Source organism: Ziziphus jujuba, chromosome 12 (genome assembly GCF_031755915.1).
Source record: "Ziziphus jujuba cultivar Dongzao chromosome 12, ASM3175591v1".
Classification (NCBI taxonomy): domain Eukaryota; kingdom Viridiplantae; phylum Streptophyta; class Magnoliopsida; order Rosales; family Rhamnaceae; genus Ziziphus; species Ziziphus jujuba.
The window spans coordinates 15,311,202-15,335,716 of record NC_083390.1 but is presented as its reverse complement, the minus strand read 5'-3'; the positions used below and the strand labels follow the sequence as shown (position 1 = coordinate 15,335,716).

Below are 24,515 nucleotides of genomic sequence, written 5' to 3'. Positions count from 1 at the left end.
GTCCTAAATATTTCTCCAAAGTCACTATCATGCTCATAAGGTTCTTTTAATTGTTCAAATTCAAGCAATCTAGCATCTAAGGTAGAAAAGAGTACATACTTTAGGGATAATGCATCGGCAACCATATTTTTCTTACCTTTTCTGTAGCGGATGGCATAAGGAAATGTTTCAATGAACTAAATCCACTTAGCATGCCTTTGGTTAAGCTTCCCCTGGCCTTTAATGTGCTTCAAAGATTCATGATTTTTATGAATCATAAATTCTTTTGGCATGAGGTAATGTTGCCACATTTTCAAAGCTTTCACCAAAGCATACATCTCTTTTCATAAGTCGGGTAGTTTAATGCAGCTCCATTTAATTTCTCACTAAAGTATGCTATGGGTCTTCCTTGTATTAAGACAATTCCAATACCTATACCCAAAGCATCACTTTCAATTTCAAAAATTTTGTCAAAGTTAGGCAAATCTAGTAAAGGTGTATCAGACAATTTTTCTTTCAACAAATTAAAAGATTTATCTTATGCTTCCCGCCATTTAAAGCCAACATTCTTCTTCATAAATTCCATCAAAGGCACTGCGATGGTGCCAAAATCCTTGACAAATCATTGATAGAAACTAGCTAAACCATGAAAGCTTCTCACTTGGGTAATGGAGGTGGGTTTCGGCCACTCTTGGATTGCTTGCACCTTAGATTGATCAACTTTTATACCTGCAGCACTTACTATAAGTCCTAAGAAAACCAACTCATCTTTACAAAAATCACACTTTTTCATATTAGCAAACAACATTTCCTTCCTAAGAATATTTAAAACTTGCCTAAGATGTTCTACATGCTCATCTAGATGTCTACTATATATAAGAATATCATCAAAATAAACAACAACAAATTTTCCAATGAATGGTCGCATAAAATGATTCATTAATCTTATGAAAGTACTAGGTGCGTTAGTTAAATCAAAAGGCATTACTAACCACTTATACAATCCATACTTAGTTTTAAATGCAGTTTTCCATTCATCACCCTCTTTCATTATAATTTGATGATACCCACTCCTAAGATCAATTTTAGTAAAAATGCATGCACCATGTAATTCATCTAACATATCATCGAACCTAGAAATTGATGCCTATATTTAATGGTAATATTATTTATAGCCCTAAAATCTACACACATATGCCATGAACCATCTTTCTTAGGTACTAACAAAATAGGGACAGCATATGGGCTCATACTCTCATGATGCAACCTTTGTCAAGCAACTCACTTACATGCCTTTGTAGCGCCTTTGTCTCCTCAGGATTACTTCTATATGCAGGCCTATTTGGAATTGTAGCTTTTGGCACAAAATCAATTTGATGTTCAATCCCTCGAATAGGTGATAAACCATTAGGAATTTCCTCCGTAAAGACATCATCAAATTCCTACAAAAAAGGAGAAATAGAACTTGGCAATTCAAGTTCTTCAGGATAAACTTGACCATTTAAAAATACACCTTTATAAAACATGACAGCAATGGTTTCTTAATCAAGATGGCTTTATTAATATCACCAAAGCTAAGATAAAATTTTTTTATTTTTCCTCTCTTTCCTTTCTTTTCCTTTCTCTCTCTCAGTCACCACATTTTGTCCTTCACGCTCGGGTTTCTCACCATACCTCTCAGCCTTCTCAATTTCTTTCTCACTCTCATATTGGCCTTGATTTTCCACTCAATTTAGGTTCTAGAAACCTTACCTGGTCAGTCTTGCATTTCTTGGACTCCTTGGATTGGTGTTGTTGCCGTGGGTGTCATGCTAGGTCTTTCCTTGAGCTTTTCGGCCTTCTTCCTTTGTTGTATTTGAAGTTGGTCTCTAAATATCTCTTTAGGAGTCAATAGTTCCAGCCTGATCTTTTTACCTTTAAATCTAAAAACAGTAGCATTCTCTCGACCATAATGTATAGTATTCTTATCAAATTGCCATGGTCTACCGAGTAAAATATGACCCGCATGCATAGGCACAACATCCATGCATTTATCAATGCTGAATTTTACTTTGACTTGTTTAGTTGCTTTCATCTCACCAATATCATTAAGCCATTGTAATCTATATGGTTTGGGATGTTTAATTATTGCTAAGCCTAATTTATCAACCACAATATCACTAATCACATTAGCACAACTTCCACTGTCAATTATTATACTACAAATCTTACCTTGGTATTCACATCGAGTATGGAAGATATTCTCTTTTTGAAGTTGCTCCTTATCTTTGTACACGGTCAAGACTTTCTTATTCACCAAGCTTAGTTCGACATGTGAAGCATTCAAGGTTTCGGTTCATCTTCAAATTCTCCTTTCTTGCTCAGTGTCACCTCCACTATCTTCACTTTCGGATTCTAGCTCACCATTACCTTTTAACATCATGATTCTTCTATTCGGGCATTGGCTAGTGATGTGACCTCCTCCATGGCACTTACAACACACAATATCATGAGTTCTAGAAGGTTTAGGATCAGATTTTCCTTCATTCTTTGGTGCTTGGATAGATTTGGCTCTGGACTCCCTTTTTGGCCGATTAGTGCTCTTTTCTTCAAGTTTCGGCTTTTGTCTTGCTTCAAAGGTGGGATTGCTTCTCCAAGTACTTGGATTTTTTCTTCCACTGCTTGAAACTCCTCCAATCCATGTACTTGTGCCCCTCCTCTTGAATTGATTTTCAAGTTTGATAGCCACATGCAACATCTCTTCAAATTCCATATATTGTTGCAAGTCCGATTGGTTAGCTATCTCATGATTCAATCCACTTAGAAATCATGCCATGGTTGCTTCTCTTTCTTCATTCATGATCAATCTCATTATCAGCATCTTCATCTCCTTGTAATAATCCTCCACGAACCTACTAGCTTGTGATAATGATTGTAACTTTTGATGCAGCAACCTATGGTAATGAGTCGGTACAAATCTCTTCCTCATGGCTTTTTTTATTTGTCGCCAAGTAGTAATCAATTCATCACTTACTCTCCTTCGGGTATTTTGTTCATTGGTCCACCATTGGAGGGCATAATTTTCAAATTCCATTACCACCACCTTAACTTTCTTAGCCTCCGAATAGTTGTGACAATAAAAGATCATCTCTATACGCTCGTCCCATTCCAAGTAAGCCTCCGAGTCACTTTTTCCCATGAAAGGTGGTATGTTGACCTTAATATTTCCAAGATCATCATCCTCATTCCTTGCTGGTCTCCCACAGATTGGCCTTCCTTGAGGTTCAAAAATTTCATTAAACCCCTCATCCAAGTCATCTCCAAAATTGTCTTCCCCGAATTCTTCTCTAAGTCGCCCTCGGCCTCCTCGATCTCGACCTCGGCATCCATAATCATCAAACCTTGTATTTGGCCCTCCTTGTGATGTTTTTAACTTGTCCATCATTTGATCTATGTGATCAAATCGAGCATTCATCCACTGTAATTGCTCCAAGACAACCCTCATGTCTGTGTGCTTATATCCACTCCCCGAAGCTCGGGAATCACCTTTGAATCCTACGGATTCTTCTTCATTAATTCTTAATGGTACATCTCCTTTTCTCACCTTTGAATCTTCCATGTTAGTATAAATAACACAAAAATAAAATAAAACCTCACTAAAATCACTCCCTTACGTGTTTCAATCAAACAAGGTCTCAACACTCGTGTTTGCACACAAGTCTCGGCTTTTAACCCTATTTGAAGCTCACACACTCTTGACTTTTTCCACTCAAAGTATTATCTCAAAGTTCTAATTAACACACCCAAAAAAATAGCAATTAGATCACAAGTATGTTTTAATTAAACTTATCAATAAATAGTAGCAAAAAGCAAGTAATACCAAGTGAATTAATGAAACCTAGTTCTCGACTTTTCTAAGTAAAAATAAGGCAAATTAACAAAGAAAATTTTGGAATCAATAAGAACTGGACCAAATGGTAAGAAATTAAGAATCCAAGAATAAAATTTAGGGAAAGAAATTCAAACACTAACAAGATCAAATTGAACAAAAAATAGAAAAGTTGTTGGTTGTTGTTCTTTGTAATTCAAGTTTTTGTATCAAATCCTTTAACTAATTTTTAATTGAATTAATTTAGCATCAAAAATTCAAATATCAGCAGCAAAAATAAATCTACAGCAACTCCAAATATTGAATAAATAGTCAACAACTCAGCAGTTCAAAGAAATTTCCAGCAAACAAATTTCAACATCAAATTCAACAAAATTGGCCCTTTTTTTTTTTTTAATATTCGGCTTCTCTTCTTTTCCTCTCTGTTTTTTTAACTCACAGAATATCATCTGAACTGCAGTAATAAGAATTAACAACCAACTTGCAATTCCAGCAACAAAAACTCACCAAACCCTTAGCCTCCAACAGCAGCAATACAAATTTGCAATTTTTTATAAATTTATATATGATGCCGTAATTCCTCTCTTTTTTTTTTTTTTTTTGAATAAATGAATGCAAATGTTTAAGATAAACAATGGAAAATAAAAATCAACAATAAACTAAATTACCAAGAACAATAATGAAAATCAACCAACAAACTAGGAAGCAAAAAAATACGATAAAACAAGGAAAACCTAATTTGACTAGGAATGAGATTTTTTTTTTTTAATATGCAAAATGTGTATGATGATAGAAGTAGCCTTAACCTAATGCTAAAATTGCAGATTAACACAACACAAAATAAAGTAAATAAGATAGATAGAACCTGAACAAAATTCGTCTCTGATACCAAATGATACGAATCTAGGTCAAGACGCCCCTAAACCTATATTATATTCACTCGAATCTCAATTAAGTTCATATTTGAATGGAATAACCTCAACCCCTAACCAACCTGTGATTAGAAACCTTGATATAATGAAAACACCACAATAGGTGATGGGTATCCCATTGAAAAATAACCCTTAAATAGGTTCAATACATGAAACAGAAAACCCTAAAAAGATAAGACAAAACCAACCACCAAAGAATAGGAAACCTAATGTTGGCCGATTCTCACTCCTTTCCTAATTCTAATTTGGATTAATTAATTTCTTTATTTTAAATTAGAAATTAATTAATTTACAATAAAAATAATAAAATAATAACTTCTCTAAGTTGATTTTTCCGGCAAATAAATAAATAGAAATCAAATAAAAGACTAATTTCCTAAAACAAAAAGTCAAAATCAAATTAGGAGACTAAATAACTATCTTTTTTACTAAGCTGTTGTTGACCAATCTTTAACCAATTTGAGCTCCAAATCAGCTTCCATATGCTTTTTAGGATGCCAAATAGGATTATCATTGAGTCCCACAAGTTTTCATTGATTGGAACAAAAAGAAAATGCCAACTCAGCAAAAACTTCCTCCTATGCGCACACCACCTGTTTGGATGCTTTAGCTTCTGCCTTGTCTTGATTCTATGACCTCTTCTAGGTATTCATTGAATCCATGAAGTGTTGGAGCCATTTCTTGCTGCCCGAAGTCCATATTTATACTAAAACAGCTACCTGGGTCTATATCGGCCTCTACCACTTGGATGCTTAAAATGGGTCTTATATCTTTAGGTATTGTCGAGCCCTTTTGAGAATTAATTACTCCCTATATAAAGGCATCCAAATTGTCCTTAAATCTCTTAGCTTGAGCTTGTATGATTGGCCCGGTCTTCATTTGTATCAGATAAGCACCCCAGCGGGTAGTCGGTTATGCGAGCATGAGCGGATTCTCATCAATATCCTTATAGATCCTTTAAGAGCTTGTGCAACTTGTAAAGTATTGCTGCTTGCAACTTATATTGTGGTTTTCTAAAAGATTGCGGACGACATGGTAGATTAAATACCTTGATTTCTTAAAAATTTGAGCATATCAATGACATTTGCTTGCTTAGGGTTCTCGTTTTGATATATTTTTTAGAGACTTAATGTGAACAAATTTGAAGATCAACTACTAGAATCTAAAATTTATTGCATTGGAACATTTTTTTGTTTCTTTTTTTTTTTTTTTGTGGGAACATTGTTGAACTATATATAGTATGATATAGATAGAGTGTAGGTTCATATGGAAAAACTGCGATAATATAGTTATAATTTTCTTTTGTTGAAAATGGAAAGTTCCAATATTTTTTAAGGCATCTTTTTGTTGAGTTATTGAAAATAGAGTGTAGTAAAGGAAGAAGAAAATTTAAGTGAGTAAAGCAAAGTATAGAGAGAGAGAGAGAGAGAGAGAGAGAGAGAAAGAACTAGCAATACCACAATTATTATTAACTAATTATATTAAGAAACATAATAAAAATATCAAATTAGGCAACATGCAAAGTGAATATTTAAGAACAAATTTGTTTTTCCTTAAATATAGTTTATGATATTTATGAGTAAATATTCTATCAATAATTCAGTAGATAAGCACATGTTTATCAGATCTTATAAGATTCTCTTTGTCAATCATCAAATCATGATCCATATCCATCCCCTAAAACTTGCATTATATTTACATAAAAACTTTCATAAGAGAAGTGATTGTAACAATCAGCATAAAAATGGGGTAACATCAGAAGATGTGATATAACTTATTATGTAAAGAGTATAATAGAATGCACACTTGCAATTAAAATCTCAATGTATGCACTATCTAAACCCACTTGAAATAGAGGTGGTTTAATTGTTCTATGAGGCAGTTTAATTCATTTGTTGTTATAAATCTTAGGTATGTTTCATTTACTACAACAAATTCATTCATGTGAGAAATATAAAGATGAGTATAAAGAACACTCTCCCCATAAAAACCTTACCTAGCAAGTTTGTGATTCAATTTTCCTTTAGATATCCTTCATATCTTTTGGAAACCTAATGACCATCGAACTTTATTTAAGCATTTTGGAATTTAAACAATATCAGTGTGAAAAATGGAAGATCAATGACATATAAACTTTTATAAACAAATGACACACTAGACAATACGAGAATGGAAAGCATTCCTTGAATCACCAAATTCATGGAATACTAAGGGCCTATATAGATGATAGTGAATCCTAAATAAATAATTGCATTGAATTTCTTTACTAAAGATAAAGAATAAATTTATAACAAAAAAAGGACAATCTGGTGTCAATGTTTCATGCTCCCCTCCTTCACAATAAATAGTAATCCTATACTATTTTCCAAGGAATTAGAGAACTTCACAACCAACTTGCACACCCAAGCTTAAAATACATTAGACGGAACAGTAGACAAAAGAAAAAACAATATAAAGTTGACATACTTGTTCAACTTATGCATATATAGTTGCAAAAAAAATCTATTTCTTTACCTAAATGCTTCATATGATCTAACCTTATGTCATCAACCTATACATTAAACCAAATTCCACCTCTTCAAAGTTATTCCAGAATGAAAAAATAAGAGCACACAATGGAAGAAAAGAGAATAACAAGTAAAAGAAAGATACCTTCTTATGAGATAAAATAGAAAGATAACTTCTTATAAGATAAAATAATTTTGATGTTGTTAACTACACTCACATTGCAAAATAAAAATTTTTATTTCTTGAAAAAGCAATGATTGATCATGTTTCCACAAATAGGCTAAAGGAACAACTGCTAACCTTGAACATACACTATTTACTTAAAATTTTTGACAGTCTAATGCAATAGCACTAGAAGATACTGTAGTGATGGAATGTGACTATCTTTTTACTTCATTTAACAAAATAAACATATTTTCAACTTCATCACCTTGAGTTGTGTTGTAGCTAAGTTTCTGACGAATAAATAATAAATAGAAACCATTAAAAGTGAAAATAATAATAAATAGAAACCACTAAAAGTGAAAATATCTAAGAAAGTATAGAGAATCATTTTCTTAAGAAGATAATCTTCAATCACAACATACGTTCAACCACTTATTCCTAGAACACTTATATAATAGAACCTTTAGAGCAAATATAACTGATATTTTTAACTTCTATCCCAGTGTGGAGTTGAAATTCACATGAACTAAGTAAATACCATTACTTGATGGTTCCAACAAAGTAAGGCTACAGAATTAGGACTAATGTTTATTCATAAACCATAGCATCTCTCTCCCTCTCTCCCTTCCCTCCTTTGCTCTCACTTTCTCTCACTTGCTCTTTCCCTCCCTCCCTCCCTCCCTCCCTCCCATCACTTATGTTTAGAACATTTATATAAAAGTACCTTTAGAGCAAATATAATATATATATATATATATATATTGTATGGACATACCATATTCATAACTCACTTACAGAGCTTATTTGTGTCATTAATAGGATTGACTTATTTACTAACTTATACAATAGAGCTTTTGGACACATATTCTTTATAATACTCTAGTTATCCCATTGGATTAAAAGATCAGCTCTCTTTACAGGTCCATTTAGCTTATCCATATTTTATTATTATTATTATATGTATTATTAAATTATTATTTTGGTGTGAGTTAAAAAAAATTATGGGTAAGACATATGATTTGTGCGTGACTTTAATCTTTAGAAGGTCGAGGATTTATTGATTGGGGTAAGTGAGTGAAATACATACGACATATTTTTTTTTCCCTAGGGTTTAGAGAGATCAATACTGATTCGTAAAAAAGAGAGGGTTAGTAAGCAGTGTGTTCATTTAGATACTGCTATCACGTGTTTTCTATTTTGCACATTACATATCAAGATTATCAATTATCAACGGCTTGTTTTAGAGGTTAGTGATTGATACTGATTTAGGTTGACTCGCTCTTAAACCCATAACAAATAAAATACAGATTGCTCTAAAATAAGTTTTAATGGAAACCTCAGCCCTTAATCAACCTATGACTAAGAACTTTGGTATAGTAATGATGCCACAATAAGGAATGGAAAACCTATTAATAAGTCTAGGATTTGAACGCTACAAGCAAAGCTTGATAAGTTCAATAGTTCTTAGGAGAACCAAAAGAATAACTTTCATAATTATGCTAAAAATTCTTAAACTATTTTATTTAACTAAAAGTTGTGCCTATTTATAGGCAAAGGCAAATTTAAATTAAGCTAGTTTCCTAAAACAAAAATTAACATTAAACCTAGCTTCCTAATCTCAATTTGACTAATCAACCTTCCTCTAATTGAAATTAGAAAAAGTGATTTAATTTAAACCTAGTTTTTTAATCTTAATTTGACTAATCAACCTTACTTTAATCGAAATTAGGAAAGGTGATTTAATTATATGAATAAGGCAAATTAGGAAACTAATTTGATACTTGTTCTAATATTAAATAAACATAAAAATAATTAAGATTTCTAATTACAGTTAGGAAACTAATTAATAATTAGGACACCAATAAAAGTCAAGTCTGCAAAAACGCCATATAGGACTCCATATAACACTGCCATATCATCATATGGTTGCCACATCACTATGCCACTTCAGCAATGTGCCACGTCATTGTGCCAAGTCAGCAAATGTTTCTCTTCATGAATTTGGCTATATAATCCTATATATTGAATCATCCTTGATTCACCTATAGTAGTGAATTCTCTTTGAGAGCTAAACACCTCTTAAATTAAACAATTTAGTATTTTTTTGAATCTTTTAACTCGAGCTCATGTTGTTGGTCTTGTTTTTAATTGTATAGGATCTTAGCTCCAGTTTATTGTGCTCCTAAGCATATCCTCATCAATGATTCTGCCATTAATTTATTTATTTTAGTGAAAATTATTGTGTACAATCTGTGGGATTTATAGTATTTGAATATTGTTTAAACTAACAATTCATATCAAAGCTATGCAAATATAATTTCATGACTGTTTATGTTTATGGTTATGGACTATATTATTATTATATAAAAGCTATATCTATCTTATATGTTCTTTATCATATGATCTGTGATATATATATTTATATATTGTTTTGATTTTTCTTCTCTAAGTTATATATATTTTGAGTTTTTGATTGTTTTTTATCTAATGTTTTGTTTTGGTTTTGTAAAAGCTGTTTCATAAACCCAATTTATGATTATAGTGACAAATTTGTTTTTCATTAAAACCATGACCTAGGTATTGTTAAATGGTGTTTTTGTGTAGAATGGAATGTATTTGAACCTTTAATCTTGATTTGAAACACATGAAACACCCAGTAAACTTTTGAAACCATTAAACTCCTAGGTATATCCAAGGTGATTGGGCATTGGTTTTGTATTAAAATTGGTCTAAGTCGGACTTGGTTTCCAATTGCCCATCTCAGACGATTTAATCGAAAAGCATTTTTTCCTTCGAGTCGAAACCAGGTTACGTGGCACATTTTGTAGTAAATGGTGAGTCAACCCACAAACTTGGCTGAGGCTAGAAGACATTCCAAACAATATTTCATTTAGACTATGCTGACATCATCATGTTGACATAAGCATGACATCAAATGACATGTCGTGAGTTCATGCTAACATCAACCTGCAAACATCAGTGCATTGCTAACACCAACATGACGATGTAAGCAGACTTTTTATTTTAAATTTTTTTGTTTGGGTGGTGATGTTAGCATGCGAACGTCAGCAATTTGTTTTTTTTTTTTTTTTAAGTTTTGGATTATTTATTTATTGTTATTTCTTTATTTATTTACTTCTTTACTTATTTGTAAAAATAAATAAATTAATAAATAATTTCATTCCCAATTTCTTTTTTTGGTTTTAAAATGCTCGTAGTTAAAATTGAATATATTTGGCTTTCCTTAAAAAGGCTTTATACCTAGTTGGTACAGTAATGTAGAATTTTAGGCCATGTTTGTTATGCCGGACTAGACAAGTCAGGATAAGGCACAGTCCCAGTCCGGTGTTTGGAAAGCAAATATGGAAGGGGGACAGATTTATCCCGTTGGTCATTTTATCTTAAATGAAGGGGATAGATTTAACCCATCTAGAGACTTGAGTCACTTTTGTCTGAGCGAGTTCTCTTCGAAGCATCTCTAGCCGTCCTATGATTGTTCCATCCCAGTTAACCCATCCCCCTCGAAGCATCTCCGATCAAAGCATCTCCAAGTTGACCATCCCCTATGAAGCATCTTTGGCCGGTGAGTTCTTCTTCTTCTTCTGCATTCTTCTTCTTCTTCTGCTTCATCGATCTTCCATCATCATCATATTCTTCTTTTTCATTTTTTTACATCATTTTTTTACCTGAAAAATTATGAAATTTTATTTGTTTCATGTCATTTTTTATCTGAAAAATTAGCTTTGATCTATAAAGTTAGGGCTTAATTTGATATTCAGGAGGAAAAATGCTTGATTTTCGAGCTTAAACTAAAGTTAAGGCATAGTGTTCTGTTTTTACTTATTGTTGATGAACTTTTTACTTTCTGGCACTCTAAAAGATCAAATTGAAGCCCATGTAGATGGCGTGGACACTGGTGGATTGGCGGTCATCGGGGTTGCCAGACCAATCGACATCTGAAAAACCAAGGAGATTGAAAGATGCGGAAGGTTTGATGTGTAGGCCAAGATTAATGGTGCCTTGTATGTAATAGAGTAGTCGTTTGCAAGCTTGATAATGTAGTAGGCGTGGTTGATGAAGAAACTAACTAAGGCGATTGACCAAATATGATATTTCTAGGTGAATGAGAGTTAGATACTACAATGCACCCACAGTGCTGCGGTAAAAAGCTGGGTTGTCAAGTAGAGTACCTTCATGGTTGGAGAGAACACCAGAGGTGCTAATTGGTGTGTTACAACTCTTGGATGTGGCCATTTTGGTTTTTCTAAGAAGATCAGTAGCATATTTTGATTGAGAGAGATATATGCCTGATGAGTCTCTATATACTTTGATACCCATAAAATAATTCAATTCTCCAAGTCAGCAAAGGTGGAGTGTAGATCATTTTGCAATTGTTGAAGAGCACGTACGGAGTTGCCAGTGAGTAATATGTCATCGACATATACCAGCACTAAAATATACAGGCCATTGGAATTATGGAGATAAAACAATGATTTATCTGCTCGTGAATTAGTGAAGCCCCATTTGAGGAGGAATTGTCATAACTTGTCGAACCAAGCTCTCAGTGCTTGTCGAAGGCCGTATAGAGCTTTATGTAACATACAAATGTGATCTGGCCATTGTGGATCAATGAACCTTTCTGGCTGTTACATAAAAATAAGCTGAGAAATTGTGTCGTTAAGAAATGCGTTATTCACATCTATTTGAAGGAATTGGCCAATTCTTGCACATAATAAGAGAGATCACAACTCGGATTGTAGAATTTTTAACTATGGGGCTAAAGATGTTGTCAAAATCCAATCCTGGTGTTTGATGAAAGCCTTCGCAACTAATGCGCTTTGTATCTTTCAATTGAGCCATTGGGTCTTTTCTTAACTTTGAAAATCCATTTATTTCCTATCACATTCATACCTGGAGAATATGGAACCAATTTCTAGGTATAGTTAAGTAACAAAGCTTTATACTCTGAATTCATAGCTTGTTTCCAAAGAGGATGGGCCAGAGCATCAGCAACAGTTTTCGGTTCATAATCAGATTTTTTGTGAACAACAGTGAAAGCTTTTGGTTTAAAGATTCCAAGTTTGGTCCGTGTAACCATGGGATGAATGGATACAGTTAGTGGTATAGGTGCATGGACTTCTAGATGAATGGGTGGAGAGGGTGGTTCAGTGATTTAAAGGACAGAGATGGGGCTATGGACGGACGTCGTTGGAGAATAATTTGTAGGAGTGGGAGATTGTATAGTAGGAGTCCTCTGCTTAGTAACTTGATCCTTGAACTTCAATCTCATTAAGTGATGAAATTTGTTTGGTGCATGGAATAACAGGCAGTGGCTATGTGAATAGAACCTGTGTTGTAGGGTGGGAAGGTGCTTTATTATCATGAGGAAACAAAGATGTGTAGGGAAATTCTTCCTTATTGAAAGTGACATGTCGTGTGATATAGATTTTGCCTAAAGCACTAAGACATTTGTACCCTTTATATATATCACTATAATCAATAAAAATGCATTTTTCAGTGTGGAAATTGAATTTAGTAGGACTATATGGTCTAGTGTGTGTAAAACATGCAAACCTAAAAACACAGAAAGATTTATAATCTAGTTTGATGTTGAATAATTTTTGAACTGGTGATTTTTAATTGAGCGTGGGAGTAGAGAGTCTATAAATAAGGAATACGGCTATATGAAATGCTTCCCACCAGAAGGATAAGGGTAGAGTGGCATGAGCTAATTACTAAACAGAGACCCATTTAAGTTATGTGCCTATGTTTACGTTCAGCTTTACTGTTTTGCTCATGAATGTGTGGGCAAGAGTGGCAAAATTGAATTCCAAATTGTTGGATAATTGAATTCCGATTGAAGTGTTTTGATTTTATATCCTATCAAGTTTTTAGAGAGAGTTTTAAATTGAAGGAAAAATTTTAGGACCTCAGATCGTAAACGAAAGGGAAAAATCCAGATATATCTACTAAATTTATCAATAAAATGCACGTAATATTTATAGCCTTTTTTTGATGGAATGGTCCCCATACATCGGTATAGACTAGCTTCAATGGACGTGACGCACAATTCAGTAAGGATTTGAAAGGAAGTTTTCTATTTTTGCCAAATTCAAAAGAGGTGCAGAATTGAACATGAGAATCTGAGGAAATTTTTATTTTATCTAATTGAATAACCTTTTGTAACACAAGAGTAGATGGATGACCCAATTTACTATGCAAGATGTTTACATTCAATTTTGAACCAAATTGACTACTAGTAGTGTTGGAAACTAAAGCTGTAGGTGGATGCCATCTGTGACTATACTTATTTAGATATGAAGATGAAGTGGATTTCAAGTTGCTAAGCTGATAAAGTCCTCTACAAAGTCTCCCTTCTAGTGGAGGATTCCCTAACTTGTCTTTCACAACATAAGAAGATGCATTAAAAGTTATGGTCACATCATTATCAGAGGTAAGCTTAGTTACACTAATTAGATTCCTTTTTATTTGAGGAACAACAAAAAAATTTCAAAGAGACAGAGGATTGTGAACAATATTAGATGGAATCAATTTTTCACTAATATGGATTATTTTCATATCATGGCCATTAGCAACTATCACCTTGCCATGTCCCTTGTAATTAATGAGGTTGGATGGATTTTCCAACTCAGATGTGATGTGATGGGTGGCTCCTGAGTCCACATACCATGAGGGATCGCAGACATCCGTTGGTGATGCCATGAAAGCATTGGGTTCTTGACCAGATGTTAGACATCTAGCTGGTCCAGATGTTGGACATTGGCCTTGTGGATTGGACTCAAAGCAGTAGAAACAGTTTACAGCAGTATGTCCAGGAGTGCTACAAATTTGACATATTGGTCTTTAATTGTATCTGCCAAAGCGACCACGTCCCCTACCTCGAGAAGGTGAGTTGGCACGATGGAACAGAAACCTGTCATTGGTTTTATTGTAAGACCTTTGTTGAGATATTCCTCCCATACTAAGGTTTACTGTAGCAGATGAGATATCATTGATGAGGCCATTATGCTATTGCTCAATTCTCTATTCTTGGTTCATGAGAAGAAACTAGATTTCTTCAAAGGATATTAGGTCCTGTCTTACAGTGATAGTGATAGTGACAGAATCATATTCAGGACCAAGGCCAGGTAGTATGTAAAGTATCATATCTTCTTCTGAGATAGGGTGACCAGTTGTGGATAGGGTATCAGCTATATTTTTCATCAATAGTAAATAATCAGCTATGGCAGTGTTACCTTTTCGAGTGGTTTGCAATCGTGACCTGAGCTGCATTACTCGAGCTCTAGATTGGGATGAGAATAGTTTTTCTAATGCTCTCCAAACATCATGTGAGGTTGTATGGCTCACAATATGACCAAGCACACTCTCAATCATTGAAGAGAGAAGCCAACTAAGTAAGAGTTAGTCCTGCTTTTCCCAAGCAACATACTCTGGGTTGATTATTTTTACTGTTGAGCCTTCATTAGTATCTTTGATAAACTCTAGTGGGCATTCTGTTATGTCAAGAATGAAATCTGCAAGTCCGTGACTGCGAATGGCAGGAATAACTTGCGACTTCCAAAGTGTATAGTTGGAGCGGTCAAGCTTCAAGGGAAGGCTGGAGTTAAATGCTCCAAGGAACATTGCAGTGCGATGAGTATTTGAACTCTGTGATGAAGAAGCCATGGATCTAATACCATAAAATGTTGAAAACAACTTTGAAAATATATTAAGATATTAAAAACAACCTTGAAAATAAAGAAAAGTATTTTGCGCCGCAATGAATGAAATGGATGTCTTTTTCACCACTATTCATTCCTTTAAAATACATATTTATATTACAGCTCCTAGCTCCTAAGGATTCTACCAGTAATTGATAAAATAATAAAATGCATAAAAAGAAGGAAACTTGAAGTAGATATGGATAAGAATTATACATAGAAAATTATGTGCACGTTCTTCTAGATAGTTCCTTATGTTGTTAGAGTATTGCGCTTTGCCTTTTTATTATTTGGGCTTTTGTTATCTTAGCTAACATGTTGCTTATGATGCGTTGGCTAGATTAATTATGTTTGTGATGTTGATTTGAGAATTAGAACTAATTTGGGTAATGTTTGTGTGCAAAGAATTAGAATTAGTTGATGGTGATAGTCGGGTAATAGTCGTGTGTTTGCTTCAGATTCTGGAGCAACCTATATAAAGCTGAATCCTACTGATCTTGTCAAAGAGGGCTTTGAGTTGGGATGTTGATAAGAAAGAGTCTTCCGTTTTTGAAGCAACAAATATTTATTAAAAAAAAAAAACTCATCAGAATCCATACACATAGATAAACAAAGTGGAAGATTAAAAAACATATAAGAAAGAAAGGTTGACCTTGTTCTTTCCTAGTTATGGAATTGAGAAATGATGAAACTTCTTCCTCTCTTTCCTTCAGCTTGTCCTCTTTAGCTTGGTAATCCTCTATATAAACAATGTATTTTGCAAATCAACAATTATAGAGGCTGCCAAATTAGTTGTACTCTCAAACTGTTTGCTCATGTCTCAAACTTTTTTGGTAGCAAGTAGCAACATTTTCACTTCTTTAAGATATTTGCTGCCACTAAAATGTATCCAATCAAAATTAGATTTTAGACAATAATAGCAATATTGTTTCAATCGTGAATTTTATTGATACATATTAGTGAATACACACACACATACTCTCTCTCTCTTTGTCTCTCTCTCTCTCTTTTTCTTTTTTCAATATTTTTAATAGTGAATATAATATCCACATGCACACATACACCGCAGCACACACACAACCTAAAAGCCCTTGACATGTTCATCCAAGAAGTAGAAATATCTTACCCAAATTGTTTTTACCTTCAAACTACAGTTCTTTAGTTTTCAGGTCATATTGTGCATAAAGCTCAACCTATCATATATGATGGGTTTATTTCCTTGTTTCTATTGGACTAAGCTAGCTAACATGAGATTGATTGTTCCTGGTTGAGTTGGTAAAAATTGGTGAAGGTGGTTGGAAATATTTTAATTTTTAAAATATTTGTTTGTTGTAACTATTAGAAATATTTTATTTTTTAAAATGCATAATTGAGTATGTGAGCATATTTTGTTTGTTTATATTTTAATTTCTTAACTTATTATTCTTTGCATGCAAAGTCAAATGAGAAGTTAATTAAGCACGACTAATGCTCTTTTGCTTTCTTTGTTAGGCTTGTGAATCCTTTTCTTCACTTTAGAAGAACTGTTATGTTGGTCAAATTAGTGCTAGATTGTCTTTTGGCAAACTCGGATGCAAGTAATCAAGTATGCAATGTCAAGAATGTGGGAAAACAGGATTTGCATATGGATTTGGACATGGTTACATGATTTTGCAAGAAGAAGCAAAGTTGACATTTTGATCTCTATTTAGTTTCCTGGAATGAATTGCTATATTTGGCTTGCTGAATTTTCTATTTCAATTGCCTGCTTTCCTGTTGGACAATCAATATTTTGTTTTGCATTATCTTTAAAGAAAGTGTTATCATATTCCATGCTTTTAAATATTTAATTCTTTACTTGTTTTCTATTCTTTCATACCCAATATATTTTTTTCAAACAATCAGGTAATTTTTAGAAATTCAATACCCAATATTGTCTTTCAAGACTGTCCTTTTTGCTGCAAATCTTGAAGATGAAATTGTAAAATATAAAGTACATGTTTTTTTGATTGTCAAGAATGGATGAAATTGCCAATTTATTATATATTCTTCTTCTTCTATAATTTTTATACCTAATCTTTAGCACGCAATAAAAACTATAATATTGTGGGTTTAAAAAAAATAAAATTTTGCACAAAAACACGCAATATAACTTTACAACTTTAATTAAATATAATATATTTTTTTAAAATATAAATATAATTTTTAAAATTTTCATTTAAAAAAAAATAAAACTATAATTACAAAATAATCTAATCCAGTCCAATCCTGCACCAAACATTTGACAACTAGTCCACCATTCAGTCTAGAACTATACTAAACACAATACTACACGATTCTATCTTGTCCGATCCGGACCTGTCCTATCTAATCCAATCCGATTCGAATTTATCCTGCATACTAAACGCCACCTTAGGTATTTAACTATTGTAGAACTTATATTTTTACATTATACATACCAATAAAATGTATCTTGATATGGTTAGTGAAATTTAGACTCTTATCTGTTGTATTGGTTTATGGGTGTCAAAATAATATTGGTATAGTAGATAGGATGCTTTGGTATTTACTTATTTTATGAAATTGTCAATATATTTATGTTCTCCCTTTTGTGAACTAGGATCTATATAGATTATTAGGTTATCCAGTCAGTAATTTTGGTTATTTTGTAGGACGCTTAAAATGGTAGTAGAAGTTGATTAAATATCATGAATCGCAGGTTTTAAGTTGCCATGTCGGTGTCTTAGTTCAATGCGTTAAATTGTGATTTGATTAACTATCCCTTATCCGTGTATGAGTACCTTTAATGCAACAAAAACCCTAGTGATATTTATGTTCCACGTTTTACATTGAGAGAGTGGAAAATAGTAATTGCATTGTTTTATATTTTAAATGCTTTATTAGGTTTGCTATTTTTACAGCTGTAGCATTTCAAATGTTCTGCCAACAACTGCCATGATAAAATTAGATGGGATGAATTACTAAAAATGGAATTGAACTCTGGTTATGAATATGATATTTATGAAGTTGGATATCATTTTGGAAATGGATCCACCGAAGTTGGATATGAAGTTGTTATGTTTCCATTCTACTGCACTTTGATGAATCTAAACCACCATATATTGGTACTATCTTGCAATTTGGAGTTGATTGTTTATGGGGCAAAATGAAATCATGGTTTTAGGCATTGGCCTCCAATTTTTTTTTTAACAATATTCAATTTCCATACTACCTAAACTAGATCATATAGATATATGTTGATGTCTCCAAGTCTATTAAGGACTTTCGACAGTGGATAGAGTGCATGGCTTAGGAAATCATGTGTAGTTTATAACAAAACTGTTTTACAAACTTTTGCTGATGATTTCTAGTTAGTATTCCTCCTACCTAATTTTTTTAACAAAATTTAAATGCAAATGAATTGATATAAAACATGGAGACTAACTTGAAGTAGGAATTAGGTATTTCAACCAACTTGGCATGACATCAATCTTCAACCATAAAGTTTTCTGCACATAAACTTTAACTGGAGGGAACTATGATATGCTTAAGAAAGAATTATTCATGCCTAACTTGGATTATTGTGGTTAAGAATCTCAAACTCTAAGTTTTCCTAAACCTAGTTAAAGTTATTGATTCGCCTTAAGATCCTACTTTTCCAATGAATGCACTTTTGTGGCATCACCTAATGGGGAAAAAAATGTTCTTTACCAATAGAATGGCTCTCCATAATTAGGGTTTTGTTCTCATTGTTCAAGGAAACATGTAAGTTCCATCCTTTATAACTTGAACTTGCGAAGTTTCATTGTAGTGTTTAAAATAGGAGATGAAATTCTCAAATTGAAAAACTTGTTAACCAATTTAAAACTCTATTTTCCAGTATGGGGTTACTTTAATTGTCATTAACTTGTCAAACTCTACTTATTTCAATGTCTAATTTCGATCTGTATACCGATCAAGTTTGGGGTTCAATATATAATTTTAGACAACAAAGAGGAGAGTACCACTTAAGTACAAAAGATGGTAATATTCAAAGTGGATGTAGTTCTACTGAATAGAAACACCTCGGAAGCTAACTAATTCACTGCTCATCATAATTTGGAGCTAGTCTTACGGATAGTTCATCCTTATTGAGTATTGTGCCTAATTCTTTTGTCTTTGTAGTTCTCAGGCTTCTACTTTTGCTTAGAATTTTTATGGTTTATACTCTTCTATGTATCTTTATAATATATCCAAGAACAATTGTAACATGTACTTCATTTTTTTGCTACTTCATTTTTTTGCCTCTTTCTTCTTATTTTTTTTAATTTAATTTTTTTCTTATCATGGATGTTAGAAATCCCAGATTTAAATTAAATTTATTTTAGCAAATAGTCAGGAATTTTTGTTTAAGAACTTCTTGTTAATTCTAGAGTGGAAGATTATTTTCTGAAGTAGTTTTCTACACACTAGACGACAATAACCCCATTCGTAGCAAATTCATTTTTTTGCATCAAAATGGTTAATTTGCTATCACAACTCTAAAAATTATTTACTCTTTTGTTAAATTGGGCACACAAAGAGCTAGGAAATGAAGAGGATTTAAATGAAAAATGAGAATGAAATTTGGAATTCAATATAAATACTACTGAAGGAAGAAAAATAACCAATACATATTTCCATATTTTGTTTACCCTAGCATGGTGAAAATAAATTTACCAAAAAAAATAGCATGGTGAAAATAAAATAACTACGTAAAGTACATTAGTTTGGATATCAAATAACGTGGTATTTTATCTTACTAGGTTAACTTCTTATGATTTTAGATTACATTAAATTGTCAATCAATAGAAAAAAGTGCCATATTATCTTTTTGATTTTTTTGGTGAATACCATATTATCTATTTGATGGACATGAGAGTTTCTTTCAAAAATAGAGGGATTACAACCATTGATATCATCATGCTTAATTAAGAATAGATAGAAAATCTAAACGTACAAAAGATTTTCATCCTAAGGTGAGAGCTCCCCTCTTCTTAGCGCTTTTGGCAGTAGTAGCATTACTCCACAAAATAACACATGTCCCCACATTGCTTCAAGCATTGCAGTATTATTATTATTATTATTATTATTATTATTATTTTATATTGTAGTTTAGACAATTTGGGCATCATGACATTCACAATGATGCTTTTAGACTAAATAGATGGAGAAAAACCAGTCTTTCTGGAATCTGTTATTTAATCACTAACAAATAGTCTAATGCATAACAGTCTAAATAAAGCTACTGGGATTTCATGCATTAGACCTAACCACCAGCTACCAACATTTTGAATTTACTAACTCACCCCAAAAAAAAAAAAAAAATGAATTCAATAAAAATATAAATTAAAAAAAAAAAATCTTTGGATGACAACGCAGGCTTCGTATCAGTTGCTATTTACTAGTTGGGTGTTTCAATTTATTTACTTTTGCCAAGGGTTAAAAGAAATTTTAGAAAATTAAAGAACCAAAAGAAGAAATGAGATGGAAATTAGGAACTTGAGATAAATAGTTTTTGTTTTTTTTTTTTTTTTTGGGTGTTAGGTAAGAAATTTGAGAAGAATAAAAAGTTGAATTAACTTTTAGAGGAAAAAAGAAAAAAGAAAAACTTAAAATTTATCAATTTTTTTTTTACCAATTAGTGTAAAAATATGTGGCAGTATTTTATTTTGTTTTGGGTTTTGCTGCTCCATTAAAAATTTTATATATCCATATTCAGTATTATTATTATTTTTTTATACATTAATAACCAAACTAGTCTTGTAAATATTTTATTTTATTGAATACAAATCAGTCTTGTAAATATTACTCATAAATATAGAATGGTTTCATTTCATCAAAGGCCAAACAATTTGTTATTAATAAATATAATGGTTTTTCTCTCCAGAAAGACTTATTAATTATTAATAATTGAATTATTATTATTATTTTTTTAAATCACCGACACAATTCCCCTCTGGGCAAAAATTTAAAAATAGTTAAAAAATATAAACGAAAAACAAAAGCTAAGGTCCCAAATCCCAAAGAAGAAACTGAAAACTGAAGTCGTAAAAGTGATATACGCGTTTGGTGAAGACGACAGTGTCTCTCATCTTTCTCTCTCATACATACACTATGCAGATCTAGTCAATGCAAGCAAAACCCTCCTCCTGGAAAATCCAATTCCAGATCTTTATCTCATCTTCCGGGGCCATAGAGATCTGTACCCGCCACCAAATATGGCGTTTTTACGTTTTCCGTTTATTGCCCTGTGTGTGATCCTCACGCTTCCTCTGATTCTTAACGCTAAAACCCTTAAACGAGACGGTTTGTTTCCTCAGATCTTACTTGGGTAGTTCTTATTTTTCTTTATCTTTAAGTATTTTTCTTATATATATATATATATATATATAATATTTTTCCAGTGAAAGCATTGAACGAGATAAAGGCTTCTCTTGGGTGGAGAGTGGTCTATGCTTGGGTCGGAGATGACCCGTGTGGCGATGGTGATCTTCCAGCGTGGTCTGGGGTCACCTGCTCAACTCAGGGAGATTACAGAGTTGTCACTGAATTGTAAGCTTTTTTGAAAACTTTTCTACAGCCAAACCCAATTTCTCGTTTTCCCTTCAATTCTATGTTGGATTTGTTCTAATGGGCTGAAGTAGGTTGGTTAGATATTATAGATATTCAGCATTTAGAATCACTGAATTATAAGCTATTTAAAGTTTTTCTTAAGCTTGACCCAATTTCTCGTTTTTCTTTCAATTCCATGTTGGATTTATTCTAAAGGGATGAAGTAGGATGTTTGGAATATTATAAATCTTCAGCATTTTGAATGACTGAATTATTAGATATTTCAAGTTTCTAAGCTCAACCCAATTTCTCTTCTTTTTTATTTATTTATTTATTTATTTTCAATTTTATATGTTTTGTTCTAAAGGACTGATGATGTAGGATTTTGGGGATATTTTAGATATTCAGCATTTAGAAAAGGTTCGTGGTTGAGAAATTGAGGAAAATGATTAAATTGGGTATATTTTGTTTACTTGCAGGGAAGTTTATGCTGTGTCGATTGTCGGGCCTTTTCCTACCGCTGTCACTAATCTACTGGATCTCACTAGGCTGTAAGGCTGCTTCCATTATCTGGTTTCTTCTGCTGTTTTGTTTATAATTATGCCTGAGATTTATTATCACATCCTAAAGACAATAAACTCCTGGGTTAGAAAGCTTTTGATATGATAAGTAGCTGTTTCTTCAATAGTATCAAAAGCTCATTTTAAAATGAAATGCTTTTAGAGAGAGAAAGAAAACTTCCATCTTTGCAAAATTTTCACAAGTGAAGGTGTCCATATGACAGAGATCTTCACAACAACAAGTTGACGGGGCCTATTCCTCCACAAATTGGACGCTTGAAGCGTCTCAAGATACTGTACATCCCTTTTCCCTTCTTATTATTAGAATTTAGCTTGTTTATATTCGTTTTGATTTCAGTTGTGTGCATAGCATGTCCTGGATAATATCTGTTTGATTCAACATGTCTTAATTGTTATATCGAATCTTTGCAACTTTACTTATTTTTGTTTGTATTCCAGAAATTTGAGGTGGAATAAGCTACAAGATTCCATCCCTCCCGAAATTGGTGAGCTGAAGAGTTTAACCCATTTGTGAGTAATTTCACTTTTCTCATGATAAAATGATCTTTTTTGTATAGTCTTTTCTTCTATGGGGCCTACCTTTTTACTGTAATGATATGATGTTTTAAAAAATTCTTCAGATACCTGAGCTTCAATAATTTCAAAGGAGAAATACCTAGGGAGCTTGCTAATCTTCCTGAGCTTCGCTATCTCTATCTGCATGAAAATCGATTTACTGGGAGAATTCCTCCGGAACTGGGCACCCTGCAAAATCTTCGTCATTTGTAAACTTCCAACCTTCAGTGCATCTTGTTATCCATTAAGCGTTTTTCAGGTTACTAACATGTCTCAATATGATGCCATATGTTTTAGGGATGTTGGTAACAATCACTTGGTGGGTACTATAAGAGAACTTATACGAATTGAGGGGTGTTTTCCTGCTCTGCGTAACCTGTAGGTTTTTTGAGTTGGTGAATTTTAATGATTAGTTAATTATATTTTTCATAAATAAATGTATATTAATAGCTTATTGTGATGTGCAGTTATTTAAATAACAATTACTTTACTGGAGGAATCCCTACCCAGATTGCAAACTTGACCAATTTGGAAATTTTGTAAGTTATTCTCTTTCTTGCCTTTCTCCCCGTCTTTTTTGGAGAAAAGTAACTTATTCGTAAGAAATATTTCTTTCTTAATGTAAGCTTCTGAAAGTTTGGGAAATGATGCTTTTGTTTCAGGTACCTATCCTACAACAAGATGTCTGGAATAATACCATTTGGTGTTGCTCATATTCCCAAATTAACTTATCTGTGAGTTTCTTTCTTCTGCTGTTATGTTCCCTGAGGCTGTCATATTGTTAAACTGGCTTCACGGCAATTAGAGGCCAGCCAATTTGGTACTTTATTGGAATGAGGAAAGATTGCTATTGAAAATAGATTGGAGGATCAGTAGATTCAAACTTCTATATTACCATAAATTCTTGGTCATCTAATATTTTTCCATCTACATTTTATATTTGTCAACCTTTAAATTGGATTATGGATATGACTAACTTTGTAGTTTCTCCAGCTACTGATTATGATTGTTGGCCTTTTATATTGCTATCCATCAGTAGTGAGCATATTTGGTTGTGGTATGGTCCAATGGTTTTTCCTGCTTGAGGATTCACACCAAAGACTTGGCCTTGGAGAGTAGTGGATTGGTTTTATTCTTCTGTGTGTATATATAATATTGTTACAGGTTAGTGAAGAACACGATGTTTTCTTAATTTGATTTCAGGTACCTGGATCACAACCAATTTTCAGGGAGGATTCCTGATGCCTTGTATAAGCTCCCATTCTTGAAAGAAATGTGAGTTCCCTTAGACACTGATTCTCAATAGTTCCTAAAATTGTGCTGTGACTTGAGATATTTATTGCTTGTCTGAATGCTTTGTCACAGGTACATTGAAGGAAATGCATTCCGGCCAGGTGTAAGACCAATAGGGGTACACCAAGTTCTTGAAGTTTCAGACACAGATTTTCTTGTTTAGCTAAGAAATCAGCCTATTCTTTCTTCATTTAGGATAAAATTTTACGTGTTGCCCACAAGGGTTCATGTTGCTCAATGAAATATAAAATCAATTTATGTACCAGAAGAGGGTATATAAAATCTAATTTTTGTCCATCTCCAATTATATCATTAATGACGTCAATCCGAGGTTTATCATTGATACAGTATTTTGTGTTGC

The 24,515-nt window shown here is 32.8% G+C and overlaps 1 protein-coding gene across 1 annotated transcript; it reads left to right on the top strand.

Moving 5' to 3' along the window:
• Positions 1-21,161: 21,161 nt before the first annotated feature.
• Positions 21,162-24,504, top strand: LOC107428897 (probable leucine-rich repeat receptor-like protein kinase At1g35710). The gene is made up of 11 exons (XM_016039496.4): positions 21,162-21,479; positions 21,578-21,725; positions 22,205-22,276; positions 22,510-22,581; positions 22,745-22,816; positions 22,927-23,070; positions 23,159-23,239; positions 23,329-23,400; positions 23,524-23,595; positions 24,065-24,136; positions 24,227-24,504. The coding sequence occupies exons 1-11, from the start codon at positions 21,392-21,394 to the stop codon at positions 24,315-24,317; spliced, it is 984 nt and encodes a 327-aa protein (XP_015894982.3). The 5' UTR covers positions 21,162-21,391; the 3' UTR covers positions 24,318-24,504.
• Positions 24,505-24,515: the final 11 nt, after the last annotated feature.

Excerpts from the sequence above, each read along its gene's own strand:
- LOC107428897 (XM_016039496.4), top strand. The coding sequence starts at position 21,392 with ATGGCGTTTTTACGTTTTCCGTTTATTGCCCTGTGTGTGATCCTCACG. Across the intron at positions 23,240-23,328 it reads TTTCCTGCTCTGCGTAACCT|TTATTTAAATAACAATTACT; the intron begins GTAGGTTTTTTG and ends TGTGATGTGCAG. Across the intron at positions 23,401-23,523 it reads TTGACCAATTTGGAAATTTT|GTACCTATCCTACAACAAGA; the intron begins GTAAGTTATTCT and ends CTTTTGTTTCAG.